The sequence below is a fragment of the Mytilus galloprovincialis genome, chromosome 1 (genome assembly GCF_965363235.1).
Source record: "Mytilus galloprovincialis chromosome 1, xbMytGall1.hap1.1, whole genome shotgun sequence".
Lineage (NCBI taxonomy): Eukaryota > Metazoa > Mollusca > Bivalvia > Mytilida > Mytilidae > Mytilus > Mytilus galloprovincialis.
Genome location: NC_134838.1, coordinates 6,467,963 through 6,479,577, shown reverse-complemented (window position 1 = coordinate 6,479,577; position 11,615 = coordinate 6,467,963). Strand labels below are relative to the sequence as shown.

General features: G+C 30.2%; 1 protein-coding gene across 1 annotated transcript; it reads left to right on the top strand.

Moving 5' to 3' along the window:
* The first annotated feature begins 4,384 nt into the window (after positions 1–4,384).
* Positions 4,385–11,001, top strand: LOC143063979 (ciliary microtubule inner protein 2C-like). The gene is made up of 4 exons (XM_076236463.1): positions 4,385–4,540; positions 6,277–6,550; positions 7,098–7,210; positions 10,248–11,001. The coding sequence occupies exons 1-4, from the start codon at positions 4,470–4,472 to the stop codon at positions 10,393–10,395; spliced, it is 606 nt and encodes a 201-aa protein (XP_076092578.1). The 5' UTR covers positions 4,385–4,469; the 3' UTR covers positions 10,396–11,001.
* Positions 11,002–11,615: the final 614 nt, after the last annotated feature.

The window sequence follows — 11,615 nt, the reverse complement described above, 5'->3', positions numbered from 1 at the left end:
TGTTGAATCACCTAAAACCAATGCTTTATATAATCTTCAAAAATTGGAGTTATCTTTCTTTGTCCAGAATAGAAGTTGAATCAATTTAAATCAATGCTATATACAATATACAATGCAATATTCACTTTACTACCAACTGATAAATTAAAGCAATCTATACCATTCCGTGATTACAAGCATTTTGATTACCATTCTAGGGTTATGCCCCTTTACAAGTGGAAAAATTGAAGAATTTTTTAGTATCTGTTCTCTTAACTTAAGTTTGTCTCAAATAAGTTTAATGAAATGTGTATATAATGCTTATTACCTCTAAACTCAGTTTAAGTTCAATTTTTGGCAGCTTCACTTTTACAGTTCTTGAGTTATGTCCCTTTATAACAGTATATGCTTTCGGGGGCATCATCTGTGTCCTTTTGGACACATTCCCCATTAATTTTTTTAGAAGTTACTATTAATATATACTGTTAATATTAATTTTAACCATGACTGTGTGTCATTTTATATTTTAATATTTTATGATGTATTTAAATGAGTAGTTATTGTTGCAAACTTCATTAGAAATTTGAATTGAGATCATTTTTGGAATAAGGAAAAGGGGGAAGTGAAAAAAAAATTGGGGTGGGGGTTTAATTTCTTTTTCTCATTTCAAATTTCAGAATTTTAAAAGAAAATTGCTTCAAATATTTTTTCTTTGAGAGGATTAATATTCAACAGCATAGTAAATTGCTCAAAAGCAATAATTTTTTTTTAGTTCATTAGACCACATTCATTCTATGTCAGAAACCTATGCTGTGTCAACTATTTAATCACAATCCAAATTCAGAGCTGAGTCCAGCTTGAATGTTGTGTCCATACTTGCCCCAACAGTTCAGGGTTCGACCTCTGCGGTCGTATAAAGTTGTGCCCTGCGGAGCATCTGGTTTGAATCTTTTATGTCTACAGAGAGAAGGTAACCCTCAATATAAGTGCTAATGTAAACTCTGTTACTCTTACAGACAGTACATATTAATATTCAGATAACTGTGTTTTATCTCTTGAATGTTTGTAAGATACACATATAAAATAAGAAGATGTGGTACGATTGTCAATGAGACAACTCTTCACAAGAGACCAAATGACACATAAAATTAACAACTGTAGGTCATTGAACAGCCTTAAACAATGAGCAAAGCCCATACCGCATAGTCCGCTATAAAAGGCCTCAAAATGACAAATGTGAAACAATTCAAATATCATAAACAAGCATGTCCATTTGATAGGGTTGATCTGACCTCAACCTTGTTTTTTAGTTTCAAGGATCAACTATTATGTTCCATGATAAGTTCAGTTTCTTAGATTCCATAAGAAACAATTCAACTAGGTTTGGTGTATAAAATATTTGTAAGGTGTACATTTTTGTTGACCTTAATCCTCTGATTTTGACCATGATTTATTGATCAAAGTTAAGTTTTTGTGGTTTAGGTGTTAAATATATTAATGGCAATACAAAATATGTCAAATAAAGACACCATCATGGTCAAAAGATCAAGACTGAGACTGAAAATAAAAATGTATTCTAGTTGAAACAAAAATTATCATGTCTCTTGCTAGAAGCTAAATTGTCTGCTGACAATGGAATAGTATTAAGCTGACAACAAGGATAGAATCAGCAATATATTATTTTTCATTCTGAAGGTAAGATCTTTTCGAATGCATTAGTGGTAGATCAAACATTTTTAATAGAAAACCATAAGGCTCCAGGTGCCTTAATTACTCACCTTGATTTTGCTGTGGGTCTTGTCATACTGATCAGTTTTTGCTGTCTCCATTTATTTCTATTATAGTTTTAAAAGAAATCCCTAAAATCTTCATAGCTGACCCATAATTTGCTGCTAAAATTCTTCCGCCACTATTACATCAATATGAGAATGAAAAATAATATGTGATGATTGGGCCAAAGGCATAATAGTAAAGTTAGCCATGTAGGGACCTCTTAATTACTGCAACAACTGGCAAGGTATAAACCACCCATTTTGATAATTCCAAGTAAATTTGTGGCCAAAATATTTATCCGAAGAATAATTGACGCAATCGGTCAACAGCTAAAAGAGGAGCAAGCAGAATTTCTCAAATATTTGCTGTATGTTTCCTCATCGAACTATGCCACAGTGCAGAATGGCAAAGACAGCTTTACATCAACTTTATGGATCTCTCAATATCTAGACCGCTTTTCGTAATGAACAGCAACACACATTTATTTACCAATATTCACAGCACCTGATACCAACAGATAAGACGGAGATATTGCGTTCTCTTTTCAATTATTTGCACTGTCTACTACTTTTCTAACTCCTATTTAAGTGTCGTTATAACATGGAAGAGACAGATTGTAGGTTGTTTCAATTCAATTAATTTATTATCACGTTGTTATTCTGGTGTTTAAAGTTGGACTTTTTTTTTCCTTTTGTCATAGGCATTCATTTTAGATGGGTATTGTTTTTACATTTGCTTTCTGCAATATCAGAAATAATACATGATAAATTTGTTTCTAACTCAAGTTAGTATTGAATAGTCCCAGATGTGTACAAAGTAAGGATGTATTTTTCTGGCGTCTAATCTCGTTCAGGAATTCTTTCCCAAATTGATGTGATATATACAAGTGGAAAATATCGATGAATTCACAAAATATTATATTCAAACTTAAACTCAAATCTCATAAACATGTTTAACCCCACCGCATTTTGCGCCTGTCCCAAGTCAGGAGCCTCTGGCCTTTGTTAGTCTAATGTATTATTTTTAATTCTAGTTTCCTGTGTACAATTTGAAGTTTAGTATGGTGTTCATTATCACTGAACTAGTATATATATTTGTTTAGGGGCAAACTGAAGGACGCCTCCGGGTGCAGGAATTTCTTGCTGCATTAAAGACCTGAATGATTGAAAGATTGTAAATATAATTTTAGATATTCTAATATTGTAGATATACCTAGGGTCCGAACATCAACCTATGGTAAGAACTCTTTTAAATACACAGCTGCTGTTTTATGGAATGATCTACCTGATGATTTTAGAAAAATTGCTAATTTTAGTCAGTTCAAAAATATTTTAAAGTCATGGAATGGAAATGACTGTAAGTGCACAGTTTGTGCAGACTTTTAGTTTATATATTATGCAAATTTATTTACCATCTAGATCATACCCCATTTTTCAAATTTTTATGCTATGCATTTTGCCAGCTTTTTATGCCTAGTTTACACTTATATGCTTTTAGCTTTAATACCTAGCTTATGCTCATATCCTGCTTTTAGTGCTTCATTTTTGTGCTGTGAAATTTATTGCATGTGTATTATATTATGTGTTGTATTGTTATAAATGTTGTATTGTTAAAAATGTCTCATATGTCGGTTAAAAGCTCATTAGAGCTTATGTTTGTCTATGTTTGTATACCTTGCCGACTCTAAATAAAACTTATTTATTATTTATTATTACCTGTTGGTGACCTTCTGCTGTTGTCTGTTCTATGGTCGGGTTTTTGTCTCTTTGACACATTCTCCATTTCCATTCTCAATTTTATAAATTCTGTGAAAAAAATGTGTATTGACAATGAACAGTTTTATTTAGTAATAAAAATGTCAAACCAATCAAGTCAGTCTCTTTAGACAAAATGTTGAGAAAATGAGTGAGGGGTATAAAAAAATATTTTATCAAAATCATGTACATCTCATGTCAATTTTTTGTTTTCTAATTTCTTATTTATGTTTTTTTTTTTTCAATCATTTATATTGTCTTAATTTTGTATGCCATAACCATTTAATGTAAATGTGTTTGTGCGAATAAAATATTGTCTATTGTCTATTTATAACAAAGAAGTGGAAATAATATGCATTTGTTCTAAAAAAAGAGAAAAATCCAAAATTGACAGCATAGGAATTAAATGGGCCAAAAATTTAGAGGCACTTTAATGGATAAAAACAGAGGATACCGAAAATCTGACAAAATGTGAAAAAAAAATTCGTAGCAAACTATCTTTTGAAAAGAGACTCAACTTCTAGGAGAAACAAGTCTCTTGAATTCAGACTACATCAAGTTTTCATGTAGTTGACATTTATTCCCAATATAATTGAAGTACGTTATTGTATATGAAAAGGTTTGGGTATTTAGCAAATTGTTAAGAAGTAATCTCCCTTGTGCAGATAGGAAAACAGCCAATTTGACAATCAATGTTGTTATTAGCGACGAAGAAAGTAGTTCATAAATTTCAACGGATGAATATATGATATAAATGAATGTATTAGGATGTTAATTTAACTATTAATAATAAAGATTATTGTTTTGAATATAAATATTGCTATAAAATATCCCCTTAAATGAATTTTACATGATAATCTGAACATGAAAATGCACTACTTTACCCGCGTAATATTAGCACGTGTCAGTACATCGGCATGTAAACAACTTGCACATTGTAATTTCGCTATCTAAAAAGTCATCATGTCGAGGGCGGCTGGTACACTGATTACAACAAACAATGCAACCTTTATTCCCCCAAGGTTCATGCCTGGGTAAGCAAACATTCAGATATTCCTTTCTTTGAGTTTTAAAATACATTTGAAAGATGATTAACATCCTCATCACTACTCGAAGGATCAATCTGATTGCAATCAGTACAACTTCAGGACAACACCTTTAAAGTTTATGACGTTTTTATGTTAAACTATACTGACTCTAATTAAACTATAATACAGATAAAGGTTAGTCTGCATTTTTAATGGAATATTGTTATTAAGGACAAAAATAAAAAAAATAGTCCAGCTCTATTTTTTTTTATTACTAGGGTTGACATATTTTAGCTTTTGTTATGTTACATGTAACGTTAGGTGTTTAAATAACAGCCACACTGTACATGATCTAATCAGATTTTATTTTTGAAAATATGTTTATGTTTATATTGTTAAGTATATTAAACTGTTAAATATAATTTTCTCATTTTTATTTATTTTTCACATCTCCGTTTACAAATTATTATGCTTAAGTTTTGGGATCCCTATACACCTTATCGCTATTTGTCTCCCATTACTGGATATCACACAGGTTCCCTATAAATTTTGACGTCATAAAACAAAATATCTGACGCCACAATGGAAAAGTGATTGTTGTATGCATCAAAAGTTCAAGCGCCCGGGTCAGCTGGGATTAGCAATAAGGTGTATTCTTTAGGGATAGGATTCATTTTATAATATGGTTGCGGTTGGGTTCTAGGATTGGGTGCAGTTTTAGGGTTAGGTATGAGTTGAGGTAAAGTTTCTACCTCTACACTGTCATTAGGTTGACTTATAATCCTGTCACTGTTTGAGGATAGAATTAAGTATGGTTAAGTCTGGCTCTATAGAGATCCGATATGTCACTTCTAAAGTAAAAGAAGGCCACAAGTTGGTAGTGTAGAAATTTGAAAATAGTGACAATTGTAGACAAGGAAAAAATATACACTTTTTGTCTGCTCTTTGGTCGGGCTGCTGTCTTCTTAACACATTCCCCATGTCCATTTTCAACTTAACTATATGGCTATCTGTAAACAGCACTAAGATTCGTGTATAAAAAAAATTTAAAATTTCTAAAGCCACACTGAATTGTTGAATGATGTGACAGATGCCTAAATAACGATCAGATCATTTAACATATTGTTTGCACACATAAAATTGGTTGTGTCAGTCAAGCATAACATTATTTTACATGGGCATTGTATTTTTGAGGCCTATATTTGGACTATAACAAAAAATTAAGAAAGCACTCTTTAATTTTTAAATTATTAAATATAATAATATAAAGAATTTATGTCATTGAGATAGAAGCCGAACTACAGAAATACCCAAAATACATTAAGAATGTAATCTGGTCTAGATAATATTTTGGTTTTTCACTGTGTCGTCTACTAGATCTATTATACTGTTAAGGGTATGTCTCTGCAGCATGTTTTGACTTTCAATTAATGTTTAGGATCAACAAAAACCATGAGTACAGGGTGAATAATCTAGGCCATTTCTGGTATAAAAAAAAAAAAATAATCTTTTCTTAACTTATTTATTCAACAATGAAATACAAATGCCTAATTATGTCAAAGTTACACAAAACAAAGTGAAATATATAAGTTTAACCAGAGTGGAAAACCGTGGCATTAGTTGGGTTGAGTTGGATATTAAATCCATTGATGTCTTTGACACAGATGTTAAATATACAGAGTCCAATATATACTAAATGTACCTGCTATTGTTTATTTAAACTGGTGTATTTTTTTTTACAGGTACCAAGGTCACTGTCCAACAACAAAATATGATTATGGTGAAACATATGGTGAAGCAACATCAAAGCATTTCCAAGATTACCGTTCCCGAGTTTTAAGTGCATCAGCTGACCCTTACTGTCGCGGCGGTGACTTTCCTACATACTACACACACAGACCAGAAACAGTCATTAGCAATAGAGCAAGAAATAGGGACAGATGGCTATTAACACCAAAATATTCATTAACAAATGTAGATTTTGACAGAAAAGAAGAATTAAAATCATATGACAGGGTAAAATTCAATATACTAAATTTTATTTTAAACCTTCTTTATAAAAATATGCATGAAAAGACATTGTGTTTTAATTTAGACACTATATATTGTTTTATTTTACCAATCATAGGCCCATAAACATTGATTCATAAGACAAATACTTTTATAAAACATACAAGTATATATTTAAATTACTGCACAAAGTTACATTTGTAGGTTGTTGACATTAGACACAGAATAAAATAACCTTTGTGGGTGGGGATGAAATTTGTCTCTTACATTATGTTATAACAGAACTTTATTAACAATAAGTTTTAAATGTGGCAGTTGTAAACTTGTTACAATTAAGTTTTAAATGTGGCAGTTGTAAATCAAAATTGGACACGAGTATTGTAAATGTTTGATGAAAAAAATATTGTTTAGTAAACAGTTTATGTTCTCCCTTTTTTAGTAAACAGTTTATGTTCTCCCTTTTTTAGTAAACAGTTTATGTTCTCCCTTGTTTAGTAAACAGTTTATGTTCTCCCTTGTTTAGTAAAAAGTTTATGTTCTCCCTTTTTTTCAGCTTGCACAGAGACATAGAGAACATTATGTTGACAAATCCGGAACAGTTAAAAGAACTGCACACTTTAATATACCTAGTGATGCTGAAGATCAGTTACGTAGAAATGTTAAGTTGTAAGTTATGGGTGTACAAACTGCTTGTCTTTGTTTTATATATGTATGCTTATTAACTGCACAAAGCTTTAGCTTATGACTTAATATTGAGCACATAATTATCTTTAACCTTTAACTTGCACGTTTTCTTTTCTCAGACACTTATGTTATTTCCTATGGGATTAAGGATTAGATAAAATGTTGGAAGTTGCAAAATTTAGGCTTTAAAAAAAGACATGGACTAGTACTATTACAATAATGAATTTATGATTTTTTTTATTTATGAGTATGACTGGCTGCTGGATGCTTTCTTTATAAAAAAATAACTTATAAATGAGAACTTTTCAGAAAATGAAAGACACTCATACATACATACCATATGTATACTAAATGTTTACTCTTATTCAAGGCCAAAAATGTTGGTTTGTTGGTGTGTGTATCGCCCTTAAAAGGCAAAGCGTAGATAGTTAAGTGTTGCTAATGTTTTATTAATATATAGTAGTTTGTTAATGTTTTGTACGCTTTAGTTCTATTTTTTCTTCTTTGTTGACATTTTTGCTGAGTCTGGTGCAATCATTTGTTAAGTTTTCTAGAGTTTTATCTATGTTGTCTATTATATGTAGCCTTAATACTAGTAGTCTGTACTTTGTAGCTTTTTTCCCACTCTTAAAATTAAATTTGACCAATATGCAATAATACAGCTAAATTCTCTTTAGATATTACTAATAACATGCCAAATTAGTTTTCTGAACATATTAAACTCTAAGGAAAAAATGTACTTTTTCTAGTTATATTCAATAGACTGTGTTGTAGAAAAAAAATAAATATACTATTCTTGTGCCTGCTTAGATAATAATTTAGCCAAAATCACTAAAAAGTAGAGTAGAGTACATTTGTATTAAGGTAATTTGGTAATATATTATGTATATATATAAAATCTACATGTACATGTATGCATGTCTAGCTTATAGATGTTGTAGATTAATGTAGAATAGTCAAATGTACACCCATACGATAAACAAAACAAATCTTTTTGTAAACATTTTTTATTTAAGAATTTAAGACTGAACTTCAAAAGTTAAAAAAAAGCTGTTAAAACATGTATCTTGATAATAAGTGGGAAATAATTCTATATTATAATGTCACACAAATTTAGCTTTTTTTCAAAATATTTCATTTGTTGCACATTTTTAGCATGAGCATTTGAAATGCAATGAACTTTGATTATGAAATCACATTGTGTGTGGCATTGCAAAAGCACTTTTGAGACAAATTTTAATTTATAAAACACGAAGTGTAATATGTTTTTTGCTAACCATCTGTGTGTTTGAGTTTGCACGCTGATTTGATCGTGTGGTGTGTGGTAATGGTCTAAAGAGATACCTGAGTTCACATGTGGTGAGTACAATGGTTAAGTCTGAAACAGATCTCTCATTCTTCTTGTTCTTCTACTTTCTTCTTACCGTCAATTAAAATGATTGGCCTTACAATCAGTACATGTATAAAGCATATAACATGTCACAAGTTCGTTTTCAAAATTAAAAGAAAACACTATCTGGTTAAATAGTTACAATCAGAATAAATAGTATTTCATCAGTTAAGATATCTCAACTAGTTTGGATTATAATAGAAAAAAAAGCAACCATGAAGAAAATTAAATATAGGTCTGGCTACAGGTGAAAAATAAATACTCATGATTGTGCTCAGTCCAAAAGAGCTTTCTAGACTATCAAACTAGAGGTGGCAGATTGCAGAATTTGGAAAAATCTAACTGTATTTTTGAATCGGCTGTAATAAATTCCAACCTTTCAATTCAATGTATTTTATTGTTCAAATATCAAACTCACATTTAAACAAATTCATTGAAAAAAACCTAATCAGATATGATTGATAACAGAGTGAGTTTTTTAAGACTTATTTCTTGAGCAATTTTGAGAGTTTCTGTGTATATATATTATTCATAAACTGAGTTAACCATTGTTTTAAATTATGTTTGATAAAGTTGTCACCTAAATCATCACCTCCTGCACTTAAAATGAGCACCGACAACCACAGGACTGTCTAGACATATTTTTTCAGTCGGTCACAAAAGTTTATCAATACACTTTATTGTAATCTTTTATAGTAAACTAAACTGATGTAAGATTTGACTGAATATTAATTGATGATATCATGTCAACATGTATCATTTGTTTTGCACCACAACCATTTCGGGAGCAAATATAGATGACTATAAATTATCTCCAGAGAATTTTTGTTTGTGGGTATACAGTTAGAAACAAGCAGAATGCAAGGCTGGTACAAGCATTTCTATCTCGTCTCAAGCCAAGTAAAAATAAAATTTATGCTATGAACTTTTGAGAAAATGTATGTTTGTTCTCATGTTATGTACTGCAACTCATAAAAGTGTTCAAAGTCAAAAACTTTGGAAGAAATCAGTAATTTTGTATTTTAAGCAGACAACTTAACAGTAGTTCACACCTGCAATCTTTAGTGTAGCCGAAGATCAAACCCTTAAAGAAACAGGTTACAAATAAGATGGCATAGAGTCCTTAACTCAATAAGCACATTTACAAGGTCAATTTTTACATTGTGAAAAACACTGCAGTGTACTAATGTTCTGTAGAAAATTGAAAGCCTTCAACTGTTACAGTGGAGTGCCTCATCATTTGTTTATAAAAGTGTGTTTCAAACTATTGTGGGACTCTGGTGTTCTTGTTAAATCAATATTCTTTGAATTCTTTAAAATTTAATATCGTTCCAACTGTTGCTGATGTTTAAAGAACAAGATTTTTTGATACAAAAAACAAACTTGTCCCAAAAATATATCTTCCTGATATGTGGTCTGAAATATACACCTTTAATAGTAAATAGTTTCATACATAATTTTATATTTTTCTTCATTATTTATGAAATTTTAACTGTATAACTCTGAAGCAGACATTGGAATAACACATTAAAACCCACGCTGTGGTACTTGTAGTAATAAAACGTATTCATAGTTTAGTTTATGCATAATTTTTGAATACTAAAATAATCTTTTTTTTATTTCTAACAGTGTTATAATGTCTACCCGACATTCAGATAACATCAATCTGCCATACCTAGACCATGAGGCTAGAAGATCACCTCTTATACGAAGATTTGCTGACAGAAGTTCCCAACGAGACAGAGAAATGAGGGATGTTTGTTTTGAAAAGCGATAATAGGATAGACAAATTAGTTATGTTGTTTTGATATCCACACTTTATGTATTTGCTTCATTTCTATAAAAATTCTATAAAGAGATTTGAACTGAAGGCAAAAATTAAGAAAAGCAAGAAACATTTCATATTATCAGCTTTGTAATCTTGCTGCAAGCTTCAGTAGTTAAATTTCTATATATGATCATTAATTGATGAAAATTACAATATGAAAACAGATCCCAAAAAAGTGTATGCTAACTTGTACATGTAGTAAATTATAGAAGAGAAACCTTTAAATGGAAATTATTTATTGTTTAAAGTATTTGTTTATTTTGTTTTTTAAAGAATTTACTATTGTTGAAATGTGATAAGAATTTTTACTATTTTTTATAAATTATATCTTTACAATGAGTTTACAATTTTTTCATAATATATGTTATATACAATCTATCCTTTCCTATACATGTAAATGAGAATTTTACAGTTCAACTGGTGGTAGATCTGAATGTCTCAAAAAGGTCACAATAAGGAGTAATTGTACATTTTATATACTGTTTTTAGTAGATTTGTAATAGTTATATTGTTCTGCTGTTTTGATTTTAAAGGCAAATTATTTTCACTTAAGAAATTTGGTCAAACATATTTTTCGCCTAACAATTTTCGATATTTGACCAAATAATTACTGGAAGAACAATATTAATTTAAGACAAGAAAAATTGTCAGTCATTTACATTGTGCATAATTCTGTGATAATTACCTGTTATATGATAATAAATTTTAAGTGTCTGTATTCAATTGTATTTTCTATCAATACTTTTAATACACAGAAAGGATTACTGGAATAACCTTATACATTGGACAGTACAGCAAACCACGTAAAACACAAAATACTTTGAAAAAATACACCTTAAAAACCACAACACGTGGTCAAGATAGCCTCACAGAGTACATGTGGTGGGGGAAACCATTTTATGTACACAAAACTCATGTGCCTTAATTATCTTAGCCATATTTCATATAATTCCAGAATTCACCAAAAAAAAGTACTATGGAATATAGATGATGGTAAATACTAGGGATGTCAACTCGGTGAATAATTTCAAATGAAATACTTGTTGGTTTTATTAAGTTATACTTGAGTACTCGCTCAGGAATATAATTACAACATGGAAACACAAAAATATGTACTTTACATTCTGTGGTTTGTTGTTCAACATTAAAATAGCTCACAACCAGCTTTT

What these genes read in the sequence shown, in the direction of transcription:
- LOC143063979 (XM_076236463.1), top strand. Translation starts at nt 4,470, where the DNA reads ATGTCGAGGGCGGCTGGTACACTGATTACAACAAACAATGCAACCTTT. An exon ending in CCCCCAAGGTTCATGCCTGG is followed by an intron (nt 4,541 to 6,276) that starts GTAAGCAAACAT and finishes TTTTTTTTACAG; the next exon opens with GTACCAAGGTCACTGTCCAA. An exon ending in TTACGTAGAAATGTTAAGTT is followed by an intron (nt 7,211 to 10,247) that starts GTAAGTTATGGG and finishes TATTTCTAACAG; the next exon opens with TGTTATAATGTCTACCCGAC.